The sequence below is a fragment of the Cyanistes caeruleus genome, chromosome 8, assembly GCF_971803275.1.
Source record: "Cyanistes caeruleus chromosome 8, bCyaCae1.hap1.1, whole genome shotgun sequence".
NCBI classification, from domain to species: Eukaryota; Metazoa; Chordata; class Aves; order Passeriformes; family Paridae; genus Cyanistes; species Cyanistes caeruleus.
In genome coordinates, this window is record NC_141708.1 from 18,369,869 (window position 1) to 18,392,236 (window position 22,368).

Consider the following 22,368-nt stretch of genomic DNA (forward strand, 5'->3'; position numbering starts at 1 on the left):
TAAGTGCAACATGCACCATTCACTTTTAAATCAACCCCCTCTGACCTAAGCCATGTAAATCCTTCAGAAATTCACACCAGTATTCTCCTCCTTCAAATCACACATAGAAATAGCCCAATGACGAAAGTTTACCCATGCACAGCCCCTTTAACCCCGACCATTTAAGTATCTGCTTGGAATTATCAGTGACCCTTGCTGCACTCCTGGCTAGCTCACACTGGCTCTTCTAGACTAGGACACACGAGGACTTTTCTTTTCTCCGGGGTTCTTGAAATAAACACGATTCACAGCGTTGCCTTTACAAGATAGCACTATCAGCTCTACCAGCAAAGACGAAATAGCGAAGACCCTTCCACTTTCGGCACGTATATGCGCACCCTTCTCTTGTCATGCTGTCCCTGCCATTCACTCACCCTTCCGTCCCCTCACCGCTTGCCCGCCCAGCTTGCTATCTGTTGTTTCTATCTTTCAGAAATTATTTTCATGCCCTCCCCCCTGCCTCCCGGCTGGCGCAGGCAGCCAAGGTGCCGTCCTGCCGCAGCGCTCGATGCCGCAGCGGTGACATGTGTCTCTCATCAGCAGCTGGGCGCTAATTAATTCAGATCCTTTTCCCGCTACGCTTTAGGGAGCGTGGAAGCCCCACGTCGGAGAAATGCAGCGTCCCCTCCCGCGGTCCCCCCGCACCCGGACCCCTGGAGCTGCCCCCGCTCCGCCGCCCCCGGCCCGCAGCTCCTCGCCCCCGGGCCCGGGGATTGGCCCGGCGGAGGCGGCATCAGCGGCGGGGGGGGGCCGCCCCCACCCTCCCTCCTCCTCCCTGGCCCCGCCGCCCCCTCGCCCCGGTGCGGCAGGGCCAACCGGGAGACCCAGACGCAGGCAGCGACCCAGCCGCCGCCGCTCCGCGCCCGGCCGCCCGCCCGCAGCATCCCCCGATGGCCGCCCGCCTGACCTGCTGCCTCCTGCTGTGGGCCCTGGGCCATGGGGGCTGCCGCTCGCCTGCGGGGGAGGGCGCCGCCTGCCCGCCCGCCTGCCCCGGCCGGCCGCCGGCCGACCCGGACTCGTCCGCCCCCGGCCGCGACCCCCGCGGCGGCTCTTCGCCGCCCCCTGGGCTGGGCAGCATCGCTCAGGACATGGTAGCTGTCCACATGCTTAAGCTCTACGAGAAGTACAACCGGGAAGGGAGCCGGCCCGGCGACGGCAACACGGTCCGCAGCTTCAAAGCCAGGCCGGGTAAGACGGGCCGGGCGCGGGGAGCACCGCTGGAGCCCCCTCGCTCCTCTTTCGCTTAAAAGTGACGGGTTTGCGTCGAGGTTGTCATTGACTGCGCGGGGTGTCACTCTGGGTGAATGCTAGGGGGTCCCCTGCTACCTACACGGACAGGGTGTCTGTCGCCCCTCGCTTTGCGGACGGCTTCCCACCTTCCCTGACTCCCCGGAGAGCATCTCCCCTGGGAAGGTCTCCTTTGCTGTGGATGCAGACCAGTGGCAAAAGAAGCGCCGTCCCCAGCGCATATAGCACAGGGCCAAAAGATCTTTTCAGAAATGCTTGTAGCATAAACCTAGTAGCGAGTGCTCCAGGCACCGGTCCTCTCCCCGGCTCTTCTCGCAGCCTCAGAAGTTTCTGCTAGGAAGAGTGCCGCCTACAGGACCGCCTAAAACTGCTCGGCATCTTAAATCCCTTGCACTGCCTAAACCTGGGAAGACAGGTACCCGACCTCCCTCTCCCCAGTTTTACTTGGCTGGATTATGAGGGTGGAGAAACATGTGTTGTGTCAAAACTACATTTTCATTATCCCAATATTATGTCAAATAATAAAAACGAGGTTTTCCTGGTTAATGGTCCATACATTTATTATCCTTTGCAAAGGAAACGCAAACTCTCTTTTCTGGAAAAAACCTTCCTTCTTTGGTTAACACTTACAGACTGTAACTAAGATCTTAGTTCTTAAAATAAGAACCGTATCAGTTTCCAGAATCTAGTTGTTACTACCTTGTCAGAAATATTCATTATTCTATTTAGACAAATCTGATGGATTGAAAATCACAAAAGCAGTTTTTGCATTCATCTATTTCTCCTCCACTTAAGTCTCGTGTATAGAGTACAATGCAGCATACAATGTTTTAGGGAATGCTTACTATAATATTGCACAATAATTCAGATTTTTTTGTGTACCCCAATTTAATTTCTGGTCTATGTCAACTGTAATACTAAAAAGTAATCATATTCAAGGAGGAGGAAATTCCATGGAAGAGTAAATGGCTAAAGAAAATGTCTAAAAATCTAAGAGTTAGTTATGATGTAAAGCAATTGCAGACATTTGGGAGAAAAATAAATTGTCATGCTCTAGAACATTACCTAGCAGTTGCTACAATAGGGGTTAGGAAGGAAGTTCCACTGTGGATGGTTTTCCATTTCACTTTTATTTTTTCTGTGAACTGAGCAGCTAATACTGGCTGCCACCCAAATAAAGCTCTGGACTAAAAGAGGGATTTGGGGACAAGAATTGCACTATATTCTTTTTCTTAATTTTTCAAATAATCTGATGCACACACTACTTGCATCAGAGTAGCCTAAGTTGTAATTCTGTTTTAAAACACTAAAATAGTGGTGTTTTCTACCCACAGCTAGACTGTGCTGACCAAATACAAACCAATATTATTTCACTCATTTGTCTGATCATGCAACCAAGGCAAAGAGGCCCAAAATTAACTTGGCTTTCCCTGCAATGGAAATAAGGCATATCTATGTCCAAAACTCCTGTCCCCTGTATCTTATCTATGTACTATCTTTACTGGATCCCATATTTCCCAAACAAAGAAGCTCCTCTGCACTGTTACTTTGAACTGCATTCATCAAGCTAGTGGTAAAAACTCTAAAATGTACCATAGAATGATGCAAGATAAGGGAGGAGAGAAGAACCTTATCTGCCACCTTGTTTATCCGCTCTGAGAAATTGCAATATTTCCTTCTGAAAGAGGAAATTGGCATGTGTTTTTCTAACAAGACCTGGAACATCCATGTTTATAAAACATGGATAATATTGCAGTCCTATTGAAATAAGCAAAACATACTACACACACAATAATTTTCATTATCCCAAGCAATGGACTTACTTCTTTTATCATATACCTTTCAGAAAATCTGTAACTGTCTGTTCCTGTGGTGCTGCTTAAAGCTGTTTGTTATGTGACACTCAAGCATCAGGGTTGTTACAGTTGTCACGATGAAGGCTCCAGAGATACAAAATATTGGTCCAGATATTTGTCCTTTTATGCAAATGTATTACTGAGTTCTCCTCAACCACCCAGTTGTATTGCCATCCTTCCTGCTCCTTAGAGAGTATAGGTGGTTTTGACTGAGCTATGGAATGTGTAATATTTTTCCATATTCATTGTGAGGCACTTGAAATATAAATGTATGTGCTGTTTGCATGTTGCCCAAATACAACTTTTTGGTTTTGTTCCTCTAGCAATATGCACCCCTTCAGAAAGAGTCCTTCACAAACATCTGATCATCTCCTGTCAGCTCACCCCTACATGTGTTCACAGGGGTTCATTATTTTTTTTAATAAGGAGCTGAGATATAGTATAAGAACTAATTTCTAAGGTTTCTTATTTCTTTAGGTGCTTTCCAGTTTGTAGGGAACTTTGTAGCTTTAGAAAACAGCACCAACTGGCTGAAGTTAGTAGAGTCATAATTGGTTTGTGACTAAATGTGAAATATTAAGTTATTGTCCAGCTTCACCTAAATTGCTGATTGATGGGAAATAGTCTTCATGGCAGCAATTTACTGCCTAACCATGAAAGTCCCCCATAAATTGACTCTTGCAGCTCAGACTCATTCCCTGAACACGACACATCCTCTGTGCTAAACAAAGCAAAGACATTAACGAAAAGGAGAAAATAGCAGCCATTTAATTAAGATTGTATTATAATGCATATGTTCAAGAAAACCAAATCAAGACTGATAATGTGTGGTTGACAAGTTGATAAAAGCCTGAGTGAACTTTTGCAATATGGAAATACAAAATATGCTCCATCCAAAACCCAAATCTTCTAAATTTGTAACAAGTCTATGCTTCCTGTCATCTGGATTTTCAGTAGCTGCAGATTCAGATTCTTATTCCATTTTACAAAGAAATTTGACTTTTGAAAGATGTGTTTCATTCTAGAGTACAGAATTATTTTAGATAATTCAGCCTCCCTTTCTCTGATCTATGATTACAAGTTATTTTCCCTTCTGAAATCCCAAGACACTAGTGTTTGAAATGTCTATCCCAACAATGCTTGTGTATCATAGCAATAACTACACAGCTGATAGTGCTTGGAGCATTCTACTACTAAAAGAAATATTTAAAAATTCAACTGTACGCAGTTCAGTTGGAGAAAACCAGTAGATAGACTTCTTTTTAGAAACATGCCTTCTGCAATAATAAAGCCTGGTGTTCTACTCTCTTCCTTGGCCCAAGAAATCATCTAGTAGCCTTGTGAAACTGTGCTTCAAAGACTTGAATAAAATCTAAACCCTTAAGTTTTTTATAGTATGAGCACCTTTACATATGATTAGTGGTGATTAAAAGTTTACTAATAGGAATCTTGTCCTGAACTGAGAGAAACAAATAGATTCTTATCACATCAGTGCAAGCTGTTCCACTTCACTGTATCAAGAACAAAATATACATGGTGTAGAAGGAAATTGCATATTTGAACATTTGTTCAAATTCAAGTTCAAATTGTTCAACTCCAAGACTGCCTGTGTGGATTTGCAATTAATGATCATGCTTATCTGCTGTTCTTTTAGTCCAAATCATGGTTCTATCCAGCATTAACTGGGAGACAGTAACAAACAATTTAGTAAGGTGTGGCAGTATTCATTTCCTTCTTTCAAATGAAACCACTTTTAAGGAAGACTGTTCCAACAGGTGGCAATTAATGATACTGCCTTTCTATTGTTGCCAAAATTTCTGTGGCTAGTCATCCATAATGGACTGAAAAACAAACCTAAGTGTTTCTGGGAAGCCTGGCTGTTGCATTCGTTGGGTTTTGTTTGGTTTGGGGTAGATTTTTACTTCCTTCTGCCAGAGAATTTTCAGGTACATCAAACAGGGCTGCCAGAGAGTTGGTCCACTTGGTTTAATTAAAGATGCAAATTTACCAACTGTAATCCTTTGGTGCAATCTAAGTGGTGTTTGAGCTTGGGATAACAGGAATCACTTCTTGGTTCTGCCACCACTTCCCCATATACTGTTGAGCTAGTAAAAAAACAAAGGCAACTTTTCACAATGATAGACTATTAAGGTATTGTCTTTTTATGCTGGGATGGGATTACATTTCAACACACTAAGAGAGGTTTCTACTGTTTAAATAAACATGGTGCAAGCAGTTATTAGTGTAAAACCGCTCATCTTCCTCAAAAGGAGGGAAAAGATGTAAGCTGAGCACAAACTGTTCAACTAGCTAAAAAGCTGTTTCAAACAGAGTTTGAATTTTAAAAGTCAGCTCCTGTTCAATAGCATTTTTCACTAGCTTAGCACATATATAAACACAAGCCTTAGAAACCAAATGTGTTTTACAGTGCTTTAAACAAAACTCCTACATGATGTGTACTGGAAAGGAGGATTGATCAGAGGAGTAATGACCCCCAAAATGTGTCACACTGCTTACTGCCAGACCCCTTGTGAAATGTCTCGTTTGCACTACTTGCAGATAGTACTACCTGCTGCCCACAGAGTTAGCACCCAGACATCTTTCAGGAATCTGCAGTCAGCTTTAGATTAGACAATCTTAAATATTAATTGTAAACCAATTTTCTCCTGGTACTGGTTTCAGCAAGGTATTTCTCTGAGCCACAGGTAAACCGGACAGCTTCTCCGAGCCTGTGTAATAAATTAAATGCAACCAAGGATTGCTTTTCTTGCCTGCCTAGAATGAAAGGCAGTCTGGAACTAAAAATCTCTTGAATTTTATCCCTCGTGTGTACAAAAGATGCCTAGTATGTTGGACACTCTCAGTGTTATTGTAATACTGCTATTAAATAGATTTTTTTCCTCTTCTTATTCACCATAGTTTTAAGCTGAAGTGACAAGCTCACTATAATAAATGATTTGATGTAAGTGAAAAGTAAAACTTATTAGTTCACTTAAATGGAAATAAGATTTGACTATCATTTCTGGTCTCAAATATATATATCCATGTTTTCCTTGCTCTCTTGCAGAATTCTTGGCCCAGAAGCCCTTGTACTGCTTCAATCTGACATCCATGCAGGATTCAGAAATGATCCTTGCTGCCACTTTTCACTTCTATGCTGACAAACGCCCTCGGCACCGGGAAGTGTTTTGTAAGCGGTCCAAGAACTCATCCTGCCGCCTCCTTCACCTGCCTCCAGTCCTGCCGCTCAACCTAGTTTTCCAAAGCATTCACCAGAATTCTGCCTATGGACTAGTGAAAGGGAACTTCACCGTGCTTCTTCAAAGGCGAGGGGCTTGGCATGCAAAGGACATTTCACACATTGTAAAAGAATCAAAACGAGCTGGAGAGCTCATTCTCTGTGCTGAGCTTGATTCTGGGGAGAAACACCAGGGCTTCCCTGAACAGGTTGCCAGCCATTTACCTTATATACTAGTTTATGCCAATGATCTTGCCATCTCTGAACCTAACAGTGTGGCAGGCACCCTACAGCGTTATGATCCTTTCCCTCCCAATGACGGGGACCCAAATCTATCCCCTAATGCTTCTACTGATACTCGAGTTAGGAGGGATACTTACCTCGCTAGCTCTATTCAGAACAACGAGTTGCCAGAAGTCGATTATAGCAACAATAAATACAACAAACATGACATATGGGAGAATGCCTACAGATCCTTGAAACCAAAAGCCTCACGCAAAGATCGAAGGAGAAAAGGGCAAGAAAATGCACAAACACTTAAAAAGTCTCAGGTGCTAAATTTTGATGAGAAAACAATGAAGAAAGCAAGGCGAAAACAATGGAACGAGCCAAGGATTTGTTCAAGAAGATACATGAAAGTTGACTTTGCTGATATTGGCTGGAATGAATGGATCATATCTCCCAAATCATTTGACGCTTACTACTGTGCAGGTGCATGTGAATTTCCAATGCCCAAGGTAGTATGCCTTTTTACTCCTGTCAGCTTGCAAACACTAGGCCTACTGTTCTGCTGATCCAACTACTTCTTCAGTCAGAATTTCCTTTAGATTTTTACTTTTTTCATTGTGTTTTGTTGCTTTGACCTAAAGAATGTAAACAATAATGTTTCCATCAACTTAGTGATCAGAGTGCAAGAAGATTCCCAGTTTTCTTCATGTGCAATCTGAAGAATAGGAAAAATATCTCAGGTTTATCTTACAATTTCTCATCTAATATATTTAAACCATAGCATAAAGACTTTGTAGCATATGAAAATATGGTTATACACACTAAATCATCCAAATACTCTATTGTAGTGTAGTGGCAGATGTATGAAGTTTTATAAGCTAATATTAAAACAAGCTACTCTATCAGCATATTTCTGATATGCTGATATGATTTTCATATTTCTGATTCAAGCTTAGAAGAAAAATGACGTGTAGTTACACTGAGGTATTTTTAACTTCAGGAAACTGCTTGTCACTTTTGAAAACAAAAATACTGATTAAGATGATACATGTGTGTCTAAATTCTAAATATGTTAGAAAATCCTCCTGGAACAAAGAAGTTGATTTACCTTACGTCTCTAGAAATGCCACAAAACTGGCTCTAGCACCCTAAAGTAAGCATACTGAATTCCTCCTATAGAACCAGTGTGAAATTTGCCAGTGGAGTGTCAAATATTTGTCTCACTCCCACTCTACTCTATGGCAAGAAGTAGAAAGGCTGGTAATCCTATGTTGGACAAGAATTTTAAGGATTTTATAAGGCTTCCAAGTAATGCCAGAGGGGAAGATCTGAAGCACTGCATAACATGCAAATTTAAAAACTGTAATTATTTTGCTATTCTGCCTAAAAATGGCCTGATTATTAGTTCAGCTGACATTTTTTTATATGGTCATTTGGCACATAAATAAAGGATTGTGCTTTACAGCACAGAATTTCAAGGCTCTGAAAAAGGGGTCTGCCCTACTTTACATCCATGGAGATTGATGTATGTTTGTGTTGAAACAAGTGGTATAATTTCAGGAAGACATGTAGGCTAATTTTAAGTCCAAGAACAGTGGAAATCCAGACTTGGTGATTGGGTGTACAAATCAGACCACATGTTCTTGTGTAGCTGGCCAATGCTGAACCTGGTGTACATAAACTGATACATGGTCTGGCAAAAATTAAAGCTTGCACAGACTCACATACAACTTCACTTCGTTGTTGTAATACAAACTGATCATGCAACATAATCACCATTTAACTTATCCAAAACGAAAGAGAGCCTGGGAATATGGGTCCCTTGTCATAGACTCACAGTCTAATGCACCATTCACACAACAACATAAAATTTTTAAAAAACAAAGCCCAACCAACCAACAACCCCACCCTTCAAAAAAAAAAAGATGCATTTAACACATCTGGCTTCTTGTGAGCAAAACAGCACTACAAAAAAGCTGGTAGGGTCAGAAGAGAGGATCAATTTCTAGCTTGAATAGTTAAAGAAGCTTATATTGCTCACTTACTTATCTAGAAATACAAGCAAATACTTGATAACTAACAAGGATTCCCTTTCACTAGTATCTTGATGCAAAAAAACCAAAATAAGTAAAACAAAAAAACAACTGAATAAACAGAGAAACTAAATCACAGATAGACAGATTTAGGAATCCTGGGTTTGATACCAGATAAATTAATTTGCTTTGGAAGAGGTCTACTGCTTGTTGGCTTTGCATTTTTAAGAGGGGAAAAACAGAAACAGATTCAAAGGTGTAGCTTTTTTTAATATCTGTTTCAAAAGGAAGAGAGAGAGGACACAAGCATGAATGAAGATTTAGTTCAGAGCATAAGAATTGCTAAATATTACTGAGAGAGAAATTTGTTCTTTCATATATGCTCTAAGTCAGGAAAGTATCAAAGGTCATATTAAAGCTCTTCACAAAGACTTCATCTATATGGTCAACTTATGATGGACAACAGACACCTTATTTCCAAAGTATCCCTTAAGAAATATGGAGACAGAATTACATGCCTGGCATGTTGGTTATCATCACATTGTAGGTTTACTTTTTTTCTTAAGTAAAAGTACATCATTCTGCACATCCACTTTAATAAATGCAAGTCTTGATTTAGATAGATACTCAACAGCTTAGGTACAAATCTTCTCATAGTAAGTTCACTTACCTTCCTGCTGAATTTCTTATTCCATGGAGTGTAAGGAGGAAGACTAGGTTATATGTATGGCTGGCTGCAATGCTGCATTTGCCAAATAAATTCCAGTCCTGCATGTCATGGAACCTGATGTGCTGTATATAACTTAGCAGCCAGCATTTAAAACATTAGCAATTCATCAGGGCCATTATTACTGGGCATTCAACTAATTATTTCAAACTTTCTACTTTAGCACATTGGGACAAAGTCAAATGTGAAGCCTAGTCCATGATCACTGAACACTGATGCCAGGTTTCCAGAAGGGCTGGGAAAATGCAGAGCCTGGCTGTACGTGGCATTGGTGTGCTGTCTGGCTGTGCTGTGATTACAGGGCTCAGGCAGCCAGATTCCATACAGGGTACCAGTCCATCATAAGCATTTTCCTTTCTAAGCACTTCTGTGCATAGTGTATCCACTTTCAGGCATTAGAAACACAATTAGTGGTGTTGTCCTGGGAGACAGCTGCTCAGTCTAGATAGACTTTGTTCACTTGCAGATACTAGGGGCTGCACAGTAGGAGAAGATCCTTTGAGGATCTGTAAGTCAGTAAGTCCTGTAGTAGTAGTAAGTCCTTGTAGTGGACAAGAGTCCTGTAAGTCAGTAACTGGCTATGAGGGCAATGATGGCTATCCACTGGCAATAAATGCCATTTCAGTAGCACATTGACATCTGTGATTGTTTCAAATAACAGCATGAAATAGCACAGGTGCTGGGAACAGTTCAGGAGGTTTTTCATAAAGGCTAAATTAAAAACTTGATTCTAGAAGCTCTAATTCTATGAATTTCTATGCTCAGCAGTTGCAGACATGAAACTTCCTGTCTCTCTATTGCTGTCCACATATGCTGACATGGCCAACATGGGTAGAAAATGATTTTTACTTCACACAGCAGCTGAGACCACCTCACTGCTGCTTGTCTGTGGACAGTTTTGAAATCTAAAGATGAAGGAGGGCAAGAGAGAACAAGCTGTTGCTAATTATGCTAACATATGCTAATTACAGAAAGGCACTGTGCAGGATTGGTCACTTGTTGGGACTTGGCTATAGGGATGCTGTCTTGAAGGGTCAAGGACAGATTTCACAGTTACTCTTTATAATGGTTTAGTTAAGGAAGATCTGAAAGCCTTAATGGCAGTTAAGATTTGAATCTGATTTGCTGATATGTTACACTTAATACAAATGTTTCAAAACAGAATTATCCTAAACACAGCTCCTTTGTTCTATCCATGGACTACATAACTTTTCATGTTGGAATGGAAAACCATTTTTTTTTTGTGGCCCTGAACAGGTTATAGATGCAAAGCTGCTGTGAATCCTCACTTCATACTTTTCTCAGCCCCCCAGCCTGTTTTTTCTCTTTCCCATTTGAGGCTAGCCCATGGGAAGAAAAAAAAACCAAAAACCTGGTGATGAAGGCAAAGGGAAGCAAAGACCACAGATATTAACTATTTGTCATGCAGTTATGATCAGAAAGGCTCTGTCATGTTTTTTGACTATTCTATACTAACTCTCCTGTGGATGCTACTTCTGGAGTACCCTGCTCTTTTTTTCAAAGAGAGTGATTAGTCCAGAAAAAAGTAACTAATTGCAGGTTAGCATACATGAGGAAAAGTTCTTTTGGAACATAGGGATAGTTATTTCGGAAGTACTTAGAGTAGGAAATTTGCTAAGTCAGACAAGAGGTTAAGAAAACAAAACATAGCATCTAGTAACTGGGAACTATGCCTCAGCTCAAGCTTCTTCTCCTGCATGTCTGCCTCCAGTATGTAGAAGGTACATTCAGGGACACTTTTCTTCAGGCCTCTGGCTGCTGGCTGTGCCACCAGTGCCCTCCTCTGGTATCTATGAAGGTAGCCTAAGGAACACTAAATATCTGTTGGATATGTCCAGCTCAGGAAAGTTGGAAGTGTGAGACTGGCTGTGCTGCATGGCCCTGTGATTCAAACAACGACATACTTGGTTTATTGAGAAACAAAAAACTACATAGTTATTGTCATTTTCCAAGTTGACCTAGGAAAGTGATTACTTATTAATGAAAATATAACTATTTCCTTCTCTGTTCTAGATTGTCCGGCCATCAAATCATGCTACAATTCAGAGCATCGTAAAAGCAGTAGGAATCATCCCTGGCATCCCAGAACCTTGCTGCGTTCCTGACAAAATGAGTTCACTCAGTGTCCTGTTCTTAGATGAGAACAAAAATGTTGTTTTAAAGGTATATCCCAATATGTCAGTTGAAACTTGTGCCTGCCGATAAGTTCATACAAACACATCTTTAACAAGGCCCACAAATCCTACCTGACTGCTCTGGGAAGTTGTAAAGGAGAAATGAATCCACTTGTGTTGATGAACCAATGCAAGTCTCCAGTTCCTCTACAGAGAGTATGCAGAGAGACTAAAACAAAGCACGTGCTCGCCTCGGAGGATAGGTCGTACTGTCATCGTTTGTCTTTCATATTCATCTTCCAGGAATTCAGTACTTCTACAGACACCTTCCTAACCCACCTAGCCAAGATACATGGTGTTTAGAGAGAAATTTAAGTGTAAACTTTGCCATAATCAAAGGACTAAAATATGTTTTTATGTTATTTTCTGACTATTTTATCTCTGCAGTTAACCAAGAACATGGGAAGTGAACTTGCAAAGGCAGGCTTATTTTAGAATATCACTTTTGTACACAAATCAAAAATTTTTGCCTAAAACACTCATACTCTTAATATGCATATTTATACTGAAAAATGCTGTAATAAAGGGCTTAAAATGTATATTTTCTTTGGGATACAATTATAGTTCACTGCATAAGTTTTCATATAAACAATATGTTAATATAGTCTTTTTTGGTTATCCTTCCTTAATATATAATTTGTTCTACAACAGACATGTAATATCCCACATTTTTGGTTTGCTGGATAATTTCAGGTTGTTAAACATATTCTCAGAATAACATATACAATATAGTAATATGTTGAAATACTAAAAATAAAATAACCAAGATTTATATTTTTGTAAATTATGCTTTATATCCTCTAGATTGTTACATGCTTTTAACAAAAGCTAATAAATTAAAGGTACAGTAGTATCTAAAAATATTTGATTGTCTTTCTATAAATGCACTCTCCTGCATTCTGTTAATTAGATGGAAACTAGTAAATACATGTTAAGCTTGTCATAATGCACTTCAATAGATTAAAGACAGAAGGAAATACTATGATCATCCAGACCGACCTCCTGCATAGCACAGATCAAAGAACATTGCTCAGCAGTTTCTGCACCATGCATTATGGAACTTCTGTTTTAAGCTTGGGAATATCTTTGAAAAACATGCATAAATTTGGCTTTAAAGATTTCATGTGATAGAATATCCCTACTGGACTACAAGTAGTTGTTCCAAAAGTTAGTGCTCTTTGTTCATATGCAGTGGCTTAATCCTAGACTGAATTTGATGAGCTTTAGCTTCAATTCAATGGATCTCACTGTAACCTATTTCATTAGATCCCTTTTATCTATTATCCAAGATACTTTCACTGTGTATTTTTAGTATAGAGAGTAGGGTCAAGTTACATTTTGGCTAAGATTTAAATAGATTGATTTCTTATTCTAAGCCTTAAAACAATTTCTCACAGCTCTCTTCTGAACTCTTTCCAGAACTTTCATTAACTTTCTTTTCAAACAATGAACATCAAAATGGGAAACATTTGGCAGTGGTTCCATTGGAAGTCTTTATAGAAATAAAGTCTCTGCATCCCTCTAACTCCTACACAATCCCCTGTTGATACATTTATGGTAGCCTTTTAACTGCAGCAGTCTTTTAAGAGCTGGTATTCCCATCATGGTGTCTGTCAATCCTCTTAGTGTCCCCATGTTCTAGGACATACTTGCCACATATTTCATTTTCACCCACCTGCTATACAGTAGCATAAAGAAATCAACAGTGGAAGAAACATCTGAAGTCTGTAAAGTATCACAGATTATAAGACATGGAGTGCTTCCGCCTCAAGAAACAGTCTAACCTTAGGCACTACCTTATCCTATTAAGAGCTGCTTTGTTTAAGGGAAGGATATTACACGTACTTCCTTCTGATGAACAAATAACTAGAAGGCTCTGATCATACTAAGGTTCTAGGTATCTTCTGCCACCAATTTTCTGTGTTCAGGTGGTGCAGATTCTCAGACAACAGAGGTGTGTAAACGTGGTAGTTCCTGATAACATGCATAAAAGCAAGATTCAGCATGCATGAGAAGCTTTGCAAGGTTTCTCTCACAGCAGTTCTTCCTAATTCCTCCTAGAAAGCTCTGACTAAGAAGTAAATAGCTCTATGGTGCCCTGTCTACCAGTTACACCTGACAAAAGCTCACTGATCAAGTTTGCAGTTCTTCTTCCCAAAGTACTTTTGTACTTTGTAAATTACTACAGTAAGGTACACCAGAACTCTTGGGAAAAACCTTTGTATAATGTTGCTTTTAGAGATCTGCCTTAAAAAAATTACAATTTTGTGGTTTTATAAGTCATGAGAAACTGAACTACAATTGACAGAGTAATGCTAATGTATAAAGAAACATTTAAAATTTGTCAGAAAGTCGTCATTCCTATAAAACAGCCATAAGCCTAACATTTTTCAAAGCATCTTAAATCCATGTTATTTCTGTTCTCTATAAAAATCTATCTTCTTATGTAGGTCTAGTCTTGCTCTCATTTATCACTAGCTCTTAACAGCCTGACATATTAACTTAGTGTGCTTATATTCTCATCTATAGCATTTTTTTTTTCCCTAAGGAGTATTTGCCATATCTTGAATTCGTCCTTGGATAAAAACATTCTTTTTAATGATGCAAGCTATTATGGCAAGAGATACCACACTGTGATCTAAGGTCTATAGGACATAAGAAAAAATGCTACTGCTACTCATAAGGACACCTACAAAACTCTAAGATGTTAAAACTGCATTTAAAGTTCTGTTGGCAAAACTATATATATTACACCTGTAAGTGTCATTGCTCTCAAAACATACCTTTGCTACACGAGTCATACACATCTCTTATTGGGAAAGCTTATTTCATTTAGAGTTCAGCTCTACTGGTCAATTCTTCAATGCAAAAAATGCTTTCAATCACTTTTCATGGTTTAAGTTACTCCATTTTGGATCTTTGGTATTTGGATGTCTTATTTTCCTTTGCAAAGAGAAACTTTGCATTTGAAATGGCACAAATGGAGAGAGCTGCTGCCAGAGCTGATACCCCTACTGTCTTGGTTCCAACAGAACTTTTTATTTCTTTGAACATCTTATAAACCATTCTGCTCAACGCTTGAGTTTCTAGAGAAAGTTACTAGAGATAAAACAGGTCAAGATAATTCCACTAACTAATCCTAAAAGAAAATGGTATGAGTAAAGACAGATAAAACATGAAAACAGCTGATACTAGCCAGTGAAGTGTTAAAACCTTTTTTTCTAAAACAAATTCAATTTCATTCTTTCAGGCCACTGTTTAATCGCCAGGGATAAAAGCAAAAGCTACAATGTACCTAGGTTTTTGTGGAGTATTCAATTCACTTGCACGAGGCTGCATAATTAAAACGAACCACTGGACAATATTAATGTGTTTGTGTAAGTAACGTGTATCACATTAATTAAAATCTGTCTCACTGCCAAACCTCAAAGAACAGCTTTCAAAAGGAATTTCCACTGAGTTAAACTGTTCATTGTAAAGTTTCTGCAAAGCTGACACTTGGCCTGACACTATTTGACACCTTCATGTATGAACTTAGAGTCTGTATATAGCAACCCCCAAAGCATTTGCAGGAGGAGAGAGGTATTTATATAGATTGTTTGATCTAACTGCACTTCATGTAATTAAAGTTAATTTTAAAGTAGACAGATGCAGAACTTCAGGTACCTAGGTACAAAGAATAGAAGCTGCTCCTACTGGGTACAAGACTGCTTGTACTTCAAGACCCTTGAAATTCATACAAAAAATTTGTGGCTGCCATGTATCTGTGATGCAGTTTTAGCATCCAGTATGATGCTATATAATGGCAGCCAGTGAAAGCTTTGGAAAAAGACATTGGAGCAGTGAACCACATAAAGAAAGGATATTTTATTTCTGCATGTGGCACTGGCAGATTACCACTAGAAAACTATGTATAGCCTTAGGGTTCACCTTTTCAAGAAGACATTCAAATTTTGAAAGAGACACAAAAAAGAAAGAAACCAAAACATGGAGAGAAAATGTCTTTTGTTAGTAAAAAGAACAATCTGTTTATCAGAAAGAAAACTGAGAAGTAACTTGATTACACTGTGCAAGAACTTTGATAGGGAAAAAATGCCAGTGCTATGAGGTTCCTTAAAGAATAGCCAGAAAGTTACAAGAATTCCTGTCTAGAAGGTAACATCAGGCACAATGAAATAATGAATATGGCGTGAAGGGTTTTGTAGCTGTAGGTGATAATCTTTAAGCTACAAAAAGTGAAGAAATTTTTGATTCTTTGACATGTTCAGAAAAAGTCTGTTGGCACTAAAAAAGTTATGTTTAGCCAAACAAAAGTAATTGGACTCTGCATATAGGTAGGAAACACAAAGGGTCTGAGTAAATATAACTCCTGCTATGCAGGAGATCAGGATCAATGCCAAATAATCCTTTTTAACTTTATGTCATAGGATCATAATTAACCAGGATCTTGGATTCAAATTATCACTTGAAAAGACAATAAGCAAGCACTGCAGAAGTCTCAGATCACTTTAAATGCAGTGTATCTACTGCTAAAAAAACCAAGAGGAATGGCCAAAAAAGGCAAAATCTTGACCACATGTTTGCAATGAGATTTTTGTTAATGTGAAAACTCATAATACTCTTCAGTTTTTGGGATGCTTACAGCATGAATTGTGTTCTTAGAAAAAATGATGCATTAATAGTACAGAAAAAGCAGTTATGTATCATTAGATTAAATCACTAATACATTCATTAAAATAAATAAACCTGGGTTTTTTTCCGCATTATGAGAGATTATTTTGCCTTGGCCTGTTCTTCTAATGCACACAATATCTTCAGAGATAATCTGTATCTTCAAAAGGATTTTTTACTTTCCCTGTGGTCTTGGAAGGCCTAGTTCTGTCCTCGTTTTGAGGTTGCTGAAAAAATGGCTGGTTGTTTTTGGACTGGATCGACCATCATAAATCTATGAAATATATTACATAAGATACTATAAAAACAAGTCTAAATTCCCATACACAAAGGAATCAAACTGAAAATGGAAAAGCCTGCAAACAACATGAAGCACTTGACACAAAACAGATATTTCACTGTGTACAAACAATAGCCCTTGGCTGATAAACGAAGAGAAGTTTTAAGGTTGCTTGTAATGTCATGAGATCATGTCTTGCAGAATTATAGGTCTCCATCAAACTAATGGGCATTTTCTGATTGTATGTGAAGGGAATGTATAAAAGATTTGTGAGGTATTATTTGCTAGTAGCTAATAGAGTGATTTTGTTCTAGATCTGTATTTTCCAGACTTGCTGAAAACAGTGTAAACTTCTGCATCCCTAAGAAAGCTTCTCTCTGTGTTGGCAAGGAAATGATAGAAGAATGTAATTAAGCAAAAGATGACCCTAAAATGAAATGTGGATTCTTTACAATATACAATGTCCTTCCCACCAGCCACATGTGTTTGTCAGATGTTTACAGAATCTTCATTAACTAAGAGCTTTGCTAGATAACAGAAGCTGAAGCATGGCATCAATGACTCTGATAAGGACAAGTGTACGACCAATCTGCTTGACAACTGACAAGAGGCTGGGGTTTGAGACAGACTGCAAAAAGAACACAAGAAAGTGATTTCCAAAGTGCATTCCAGTTGTTTGCCTTACATCTTCTTTCCTCTGTCTGTATTGAAACAAGACTGGCAATCAGCTAAAATACCCTTGTCCTCCTGTCTCTCCACCAGAAACTAAATATAGAAGAAATGCATTGTTTTGGTGTATTAGCTGCACTGTCTGTTTTTAACATCATTGCTTGTTTGACAAGAGGCAAGCCTTTGGAAGACTGGAGCAGGCTATCAGCTATGGGAAAGTCTGATGCACACTTTCATGATCCTGGGGAAGTAGAAGATGAGACCCATTTCAACTTTAAATCTTTCTTGGAGAATATGAAGATGGATCTACTACGGAGTTTGAATTTGTCAAGAGTCCCCTCACAAGTGAAGACCAAAGAAGAACCACCACAGTTCATGATTGATTTATACAACAGATATGCTGCAGACAAGTCCTCCATCCCTGCATCCAATATTGTAAGGAGCTTCAGTACTGAAGGTAGGAAAAGTCCTCAATTTGTGGATTACAATTTTTAAAGAAGTACATGAATAGTAAACAGTCAGATTCTTTTGAAGTTCGGAGGAAGCAGAGTTCCTAATTTCCACATATTCTTTAGAAATTAAACATTAAAATTTTGGATTGAATTCTTACTCCATAGTTTCTTTCAGTCTTTAAAAAATGCAGTTACCTTTCGTTTTCTTATTTGATATTTTCACTGTACAATATTCACTTCTCAAATGATTGAAGACAATGCACCAAATAACAAGGTTTACATGAAGCATGTTAGGCAAGCCTAGATATTTGGTTTGAGTTTTTATGTTAGCATGCAAACTTTTGATCACCTATAATTGAGACTGATGCTAGAGAGCTTTTCTTTCTGGTGGGCTCTGTACATATTTAAAAACAACAGCAACCAACTGAGAAATTTGTCACTAGCTCCAAGCAAGGAGCAGCACTGCTCCTCCAAAATTCTGGATTAGACAAAGATTTATATGCAAATGCTAAGTCATGAACAGAAAAAAATCAAGATCTCTGTCTATGAAACATTAAACAGACTTTTAAAAGATCCATCAGGCAGTAAAAAAGCTAGATGTAAGTGCACTCCTACTTATAAAAATGAAACAGGGAGAAATGAAATTTCTGTTTATATGAAAAATAGACATACACAGGTAACAGCACTAGGGAGAATTCCAAATTCCCAAATTAGTGTCCCTAGTCCTGAAACAAAAATCTCAAAAATAGGACCTCGATTATAGTTTCCATATCTCACTCTCCCCTCTGACTACTTTACAGGGTAAATGATCTGAAGAAATAGCAGCAACAGCCAATTAAAATTGCCCTAAAATCCAGTCATGATTAAGCAGTTAGTTTGCATTGAGCATTAAAACATCAGGGATGACTTTTAACCACTACCTATCTGATCTTCCAGCCAAATATCTGCCCCTCCCATGGCAGAGTTGCTGGTACTGCATGAAGATTTGTAGACAACTAACAAGGGTGAACAAATCCACACAAACTCAGGGAGTCCAGCCTGGAATAGTCTGGGATGTGGGCATGAAAGGCTGTTTATCACTAAATCCCAGTTCAGATAGACACTAGAGCTTCAGTTCAGGACTTTCAGAAACTTTTCTGTTTCCCCAAACTCCCAGTCTAAGCTGCTTTCAAACTTATCTGAAGACAAAAACAAAAGCCTTAGCACAGCCAGTTCTTAAAGACACATATATATAAACACCTATATATTAAAGCAGTTCATCCCATGCACTATTATAAGAGTAGGAAATCACTGGTATTTTTACAAATGCTTTGTGCAAAAATATCTTTAGCAAATTGCTAAATCTGAAAACTCTGCAAATGCCTTATTTATGTGCATAATACTGCCCAGCATCATCCATAGTTTGTTCTAGACAGCTTCTTTATACTTCCCTTCACACACTCACCTGGCTATGCAATCACAGTAAAATACGACCAACACTAGGGACTTCCGTTTCCTCTTTTCACTCTCTGCCCTTGAAACTTGGCCAGAAGACAGGATTATTTTTTTAAAGTTACCATGCTCTTCTTTTATCCCCAAAATATTTCCTTTAAAGTCTTTCAAAATCAAGTTACTTGGACAGTCACAGAAGCACTGTAACCACATGTTTTAATTTCCTATTGCAGATGTTGTTTCTTTAGATTCACCAGAAGAAAACCCATTTCAGAAACACATTTTGTTCTTCAACATCTCTATTCCACATTATGAGGAAATCACCAGAGCTGAACTGAGAATTTATATCTCCTGTCACAGGGAAGTTGGGTCTCTCCCTAGGCTGGAAGGCAATATGGTAATTTATGATGTTCTAGATGATGGTCACTGGGAAAACCCAGAAAGTACCAAATCTTTCCTTGTCTCTCACAATATCCAGGAATGTGGTTGGAAGATGTTTGAAGTGTCCAGCGCTGTGAAAAGATGGGTCAGGGCAGACAAACTGGAGACTAAAAATAAGCTAGAAGTTGTTATAGAGACTAAAATTCTGAGTGGTTTTACCTGTGGGAAGCTGGATGTCAGTGTTACACCTGACACTAAAAATCTGCCCCTGTTAATAGTATTCTCCAATGACCGCAGCAATGGGACAAAAGAGACCAAAGTGGAGCTCCGCGAGATGATTGTTCACGAACAGGAAAGCGTGCTCAAGAAACTAGGGAAGAACAACACCTCATCTGAAGAGGAACAGCTGGGAGAGGAAAAGGCCATCACTGGATCCCACCTGCATTCCTCCAGAAGCAAGAGAAGCGTTGGAGCCAACCACTGCAGGAGAACTTCCCTCCATGTGAACTTTGAAGAGATTGGCTGGGATTCCTGGATCATTGCACCAAAAGATTATGAGGCCTTTGAGTGTAAAGGAGGTTGCTTCTTCCCTCTGACAGATAACGTCACCCCAACTAAACATGCTATTGTCCAAACTCTGGTGCATCTCCAAAATCCAAAAAAAGCCTCCAAGGCCTGTTGTGTTCCAACCAAACTGGATTCAATCTCCATTCTTTACAAGGATGATGCTGGTGTGCCCACTTTGATATATAACTATGAAGGGATGAAAGTGGCAGAATGTGGCTGCAGGTAGTATACAAGGCAGAACCTGTAAGAATAGGAGTTTTTCTGTCCTGTGTAAATCTGTACAATAGTGATGCAAATGAAGACCATTGCAAATCATGTTTGGAGCAGGGTATGGGGCTGGTTGTTGTTGCTGCTTGTTTGAAGGGAAAATTGACATTTAAAGATAGGCAATCATTGTAAATAGCCTGCATTATATATCATGGCAAAATGAATACTGGATTAAAATATTGTGAGATTGAATGAACTACGCATTATCTGGTGACAGTCAGTCAATGCCTTATTTCAAACTTTCTGTTTAATTGACTGTATTTAGATCACAAACTAGAGGATTTTCAGTGGGGGTTTAGGATGTCCTGCAAAAGTTTAAGAGCTCTTGAAATCTAATTCTCTCAGTCAACTCTGACATTTTCAACTTCGGTAAAACTCAGTAAATGGAATGTTGTCTGCATGATAAAGTCAGGAATCTAAATCCAGGAAGCGTTTTCTCATATCAGTAATCTCAGAGGCTTTTAAAGGCAAATTATTTGTTCCTATAAGTGAAGATTTGCAGTATTCAAAACAGAAGAGACTCTCACTTATTTCATTCCAAAGTTTCCTTCTGTGGGTAGCAGGTGCCTTAGTTTCAACTTTCTTATCCTCAACGTCCCTATTTTTACCCCTTTCTGGCACATACTTGAATGATAAGAAGTGCAGCCTTCCGCTTCTAAGACACTGTTTCCTAGGAGGAGCAGCAGCCCTTATCACCGCACAAAGATAAGGAGCCACTCTGACCCACTGCATATTCTTAGTATTTCTTTGCAAGAACATGCAGCCAAATGATGTCCAGCCTTAGAAGCTGTATCCTAAGAGCAGTGGGGGTTGGCAGAGCTCAGCACTTTTGAAAAGCCCAGGCTGCTTATTAGAGGCCTAAATCTGTGGTTCAGTCTGGCACGAGGTTCTGATTTTTTTTAAATTTCTTCTTAGGAGGAACTCTATTTACATATCTATTTTACATACAAAATTATTTCACTCCTTAGAAGTCTGGGGAAAATGGAAAACTTCTATCTGTGTCATATTAAATTGCTGTATGAGAAATATACCATCATACTATCATTCTTCTGACTTCAGTTGTATTTTCACTAAACAAGGACCCAATCTTTTCTGCAATTAAAGTAAATTTCCTTTGATGCTAACAGAGGTTTTGCCTGTAAAAGGACAAACTGTCTTCCATTGTTTGCAGGTGACAGGTGTACATGCTATACAACACCACCATAGTGCACCTCACTTCTACTCCTTCACCACCTACCTGACACACAGGACACACACTACTCCTTCACATATCTACCTGAGGACTCTTTTGAACCAAATCCTTAACAAACTACACATTGATTCAAAAAGGTAAAGAATATTGATGAGGCAAAAAATCTAAACAGTACCCTAATGTACGGAAGCAACAGAATTTAAATCATATGTTTTTAATTAGGGCAGTCTGTGGGCAAGACGAATTCATTTGGCATGAACAGGTCAGCTTGAAATCCAATACACGGTTTATTTACTATTGTTAACCTAATACAGAGCAAATAGCAGGTGAGTGGGAGCAGGGCAGTTGTAATTCCATCAAGAACTGCTGGTTAGATCACAAACCATGAGCACAAAGCACGATTCACTAGAATTTTTGAACTGATTTATAGTCTTTTTCTTTAGAACTGCTCTGCAATTGGATCAGATCTGAGGTCTGCGTCCATGCAAACTCCACACATCCCTAGCTGCATGCCATTAACCTCTTAAGCTTCCCACAGCAGTTGGGGATGATTACAGCAGTAATCATTTTACCACTGGCTTCTGTCACCTTACAGTGATTGTTACGTCTTCCTCCTGCCAGATCCCCTGTATTCTCTCCTCATTTTGTTCCTCTCTCCTAAGCTCCCAATATTTTGCAAAAGTTCTCTTAAGTGACAGAAACAATCAAACATACACTTGGTATAATCACATTAGAAGACTTATTCACCTTCATGTCAATGTAATTGTAGCTAAGTGCCCTCCAGTTATCTAAACACAAGGTCACAGTTATATTTTGACTTCACTGAATACAGGACTTTGTCCATAATTAAATGAAAAAATGGGGAAGGGGAAAAACCTTCAGAGAGAAATTCTC

The 22,368-nt window shown here is 39.2% G+C and overlaps 3 protein-coding genes across 5 annotated transcripts in view; 2 read left to right on the top strand and 1 right to left on the bottom strand.

The window, feature by feature from the left end:
• MAPK8 (mitogen-activated protein kinase 8) overlaps positions 1–22,368 on the bottom strand; it is a 268,471-nt gene that overhangs the window by 244,084 nt on the left and 2,019 nt on the right. The window lies entirely within an intron of this gene.
• GDF10 (growth differentiation factor 10) lies at positions 852–12,427 on the top strand. The gene is made up of 3 exons (XM_023929570.2): positions 852–1,227; positions 6,211–7,118; positions 11,404–12,427. Exons 1-3 carry the CDS (start codon positions 930–932, stop codon positions 11,593–11,595), a joined length of 1,398 nt encoding a protein of 465 aa, XP_023785338.2. The 5' UTR covers positions 852–929; the 3' UTR covers positions 11,596–12,427.
• On the top strand, positions 14,871–21,328 carry GDF2 (growth differentiation factor 2). Its single transcript, XM_023929569.2, has 2 exons — positions 14,871–17,641; positions 19,301–21,328. Exons 1-2 carry the CDS (start codon positions 17,296–17,298, stop codon positions 20,239–20,241), a joined length of 1,287 nt encoding a protein of 428 aa, XP_023785337.1. The 5' UTR covers positions 14,871–17,295; the 3' UTR covers positions 20,242–21,328.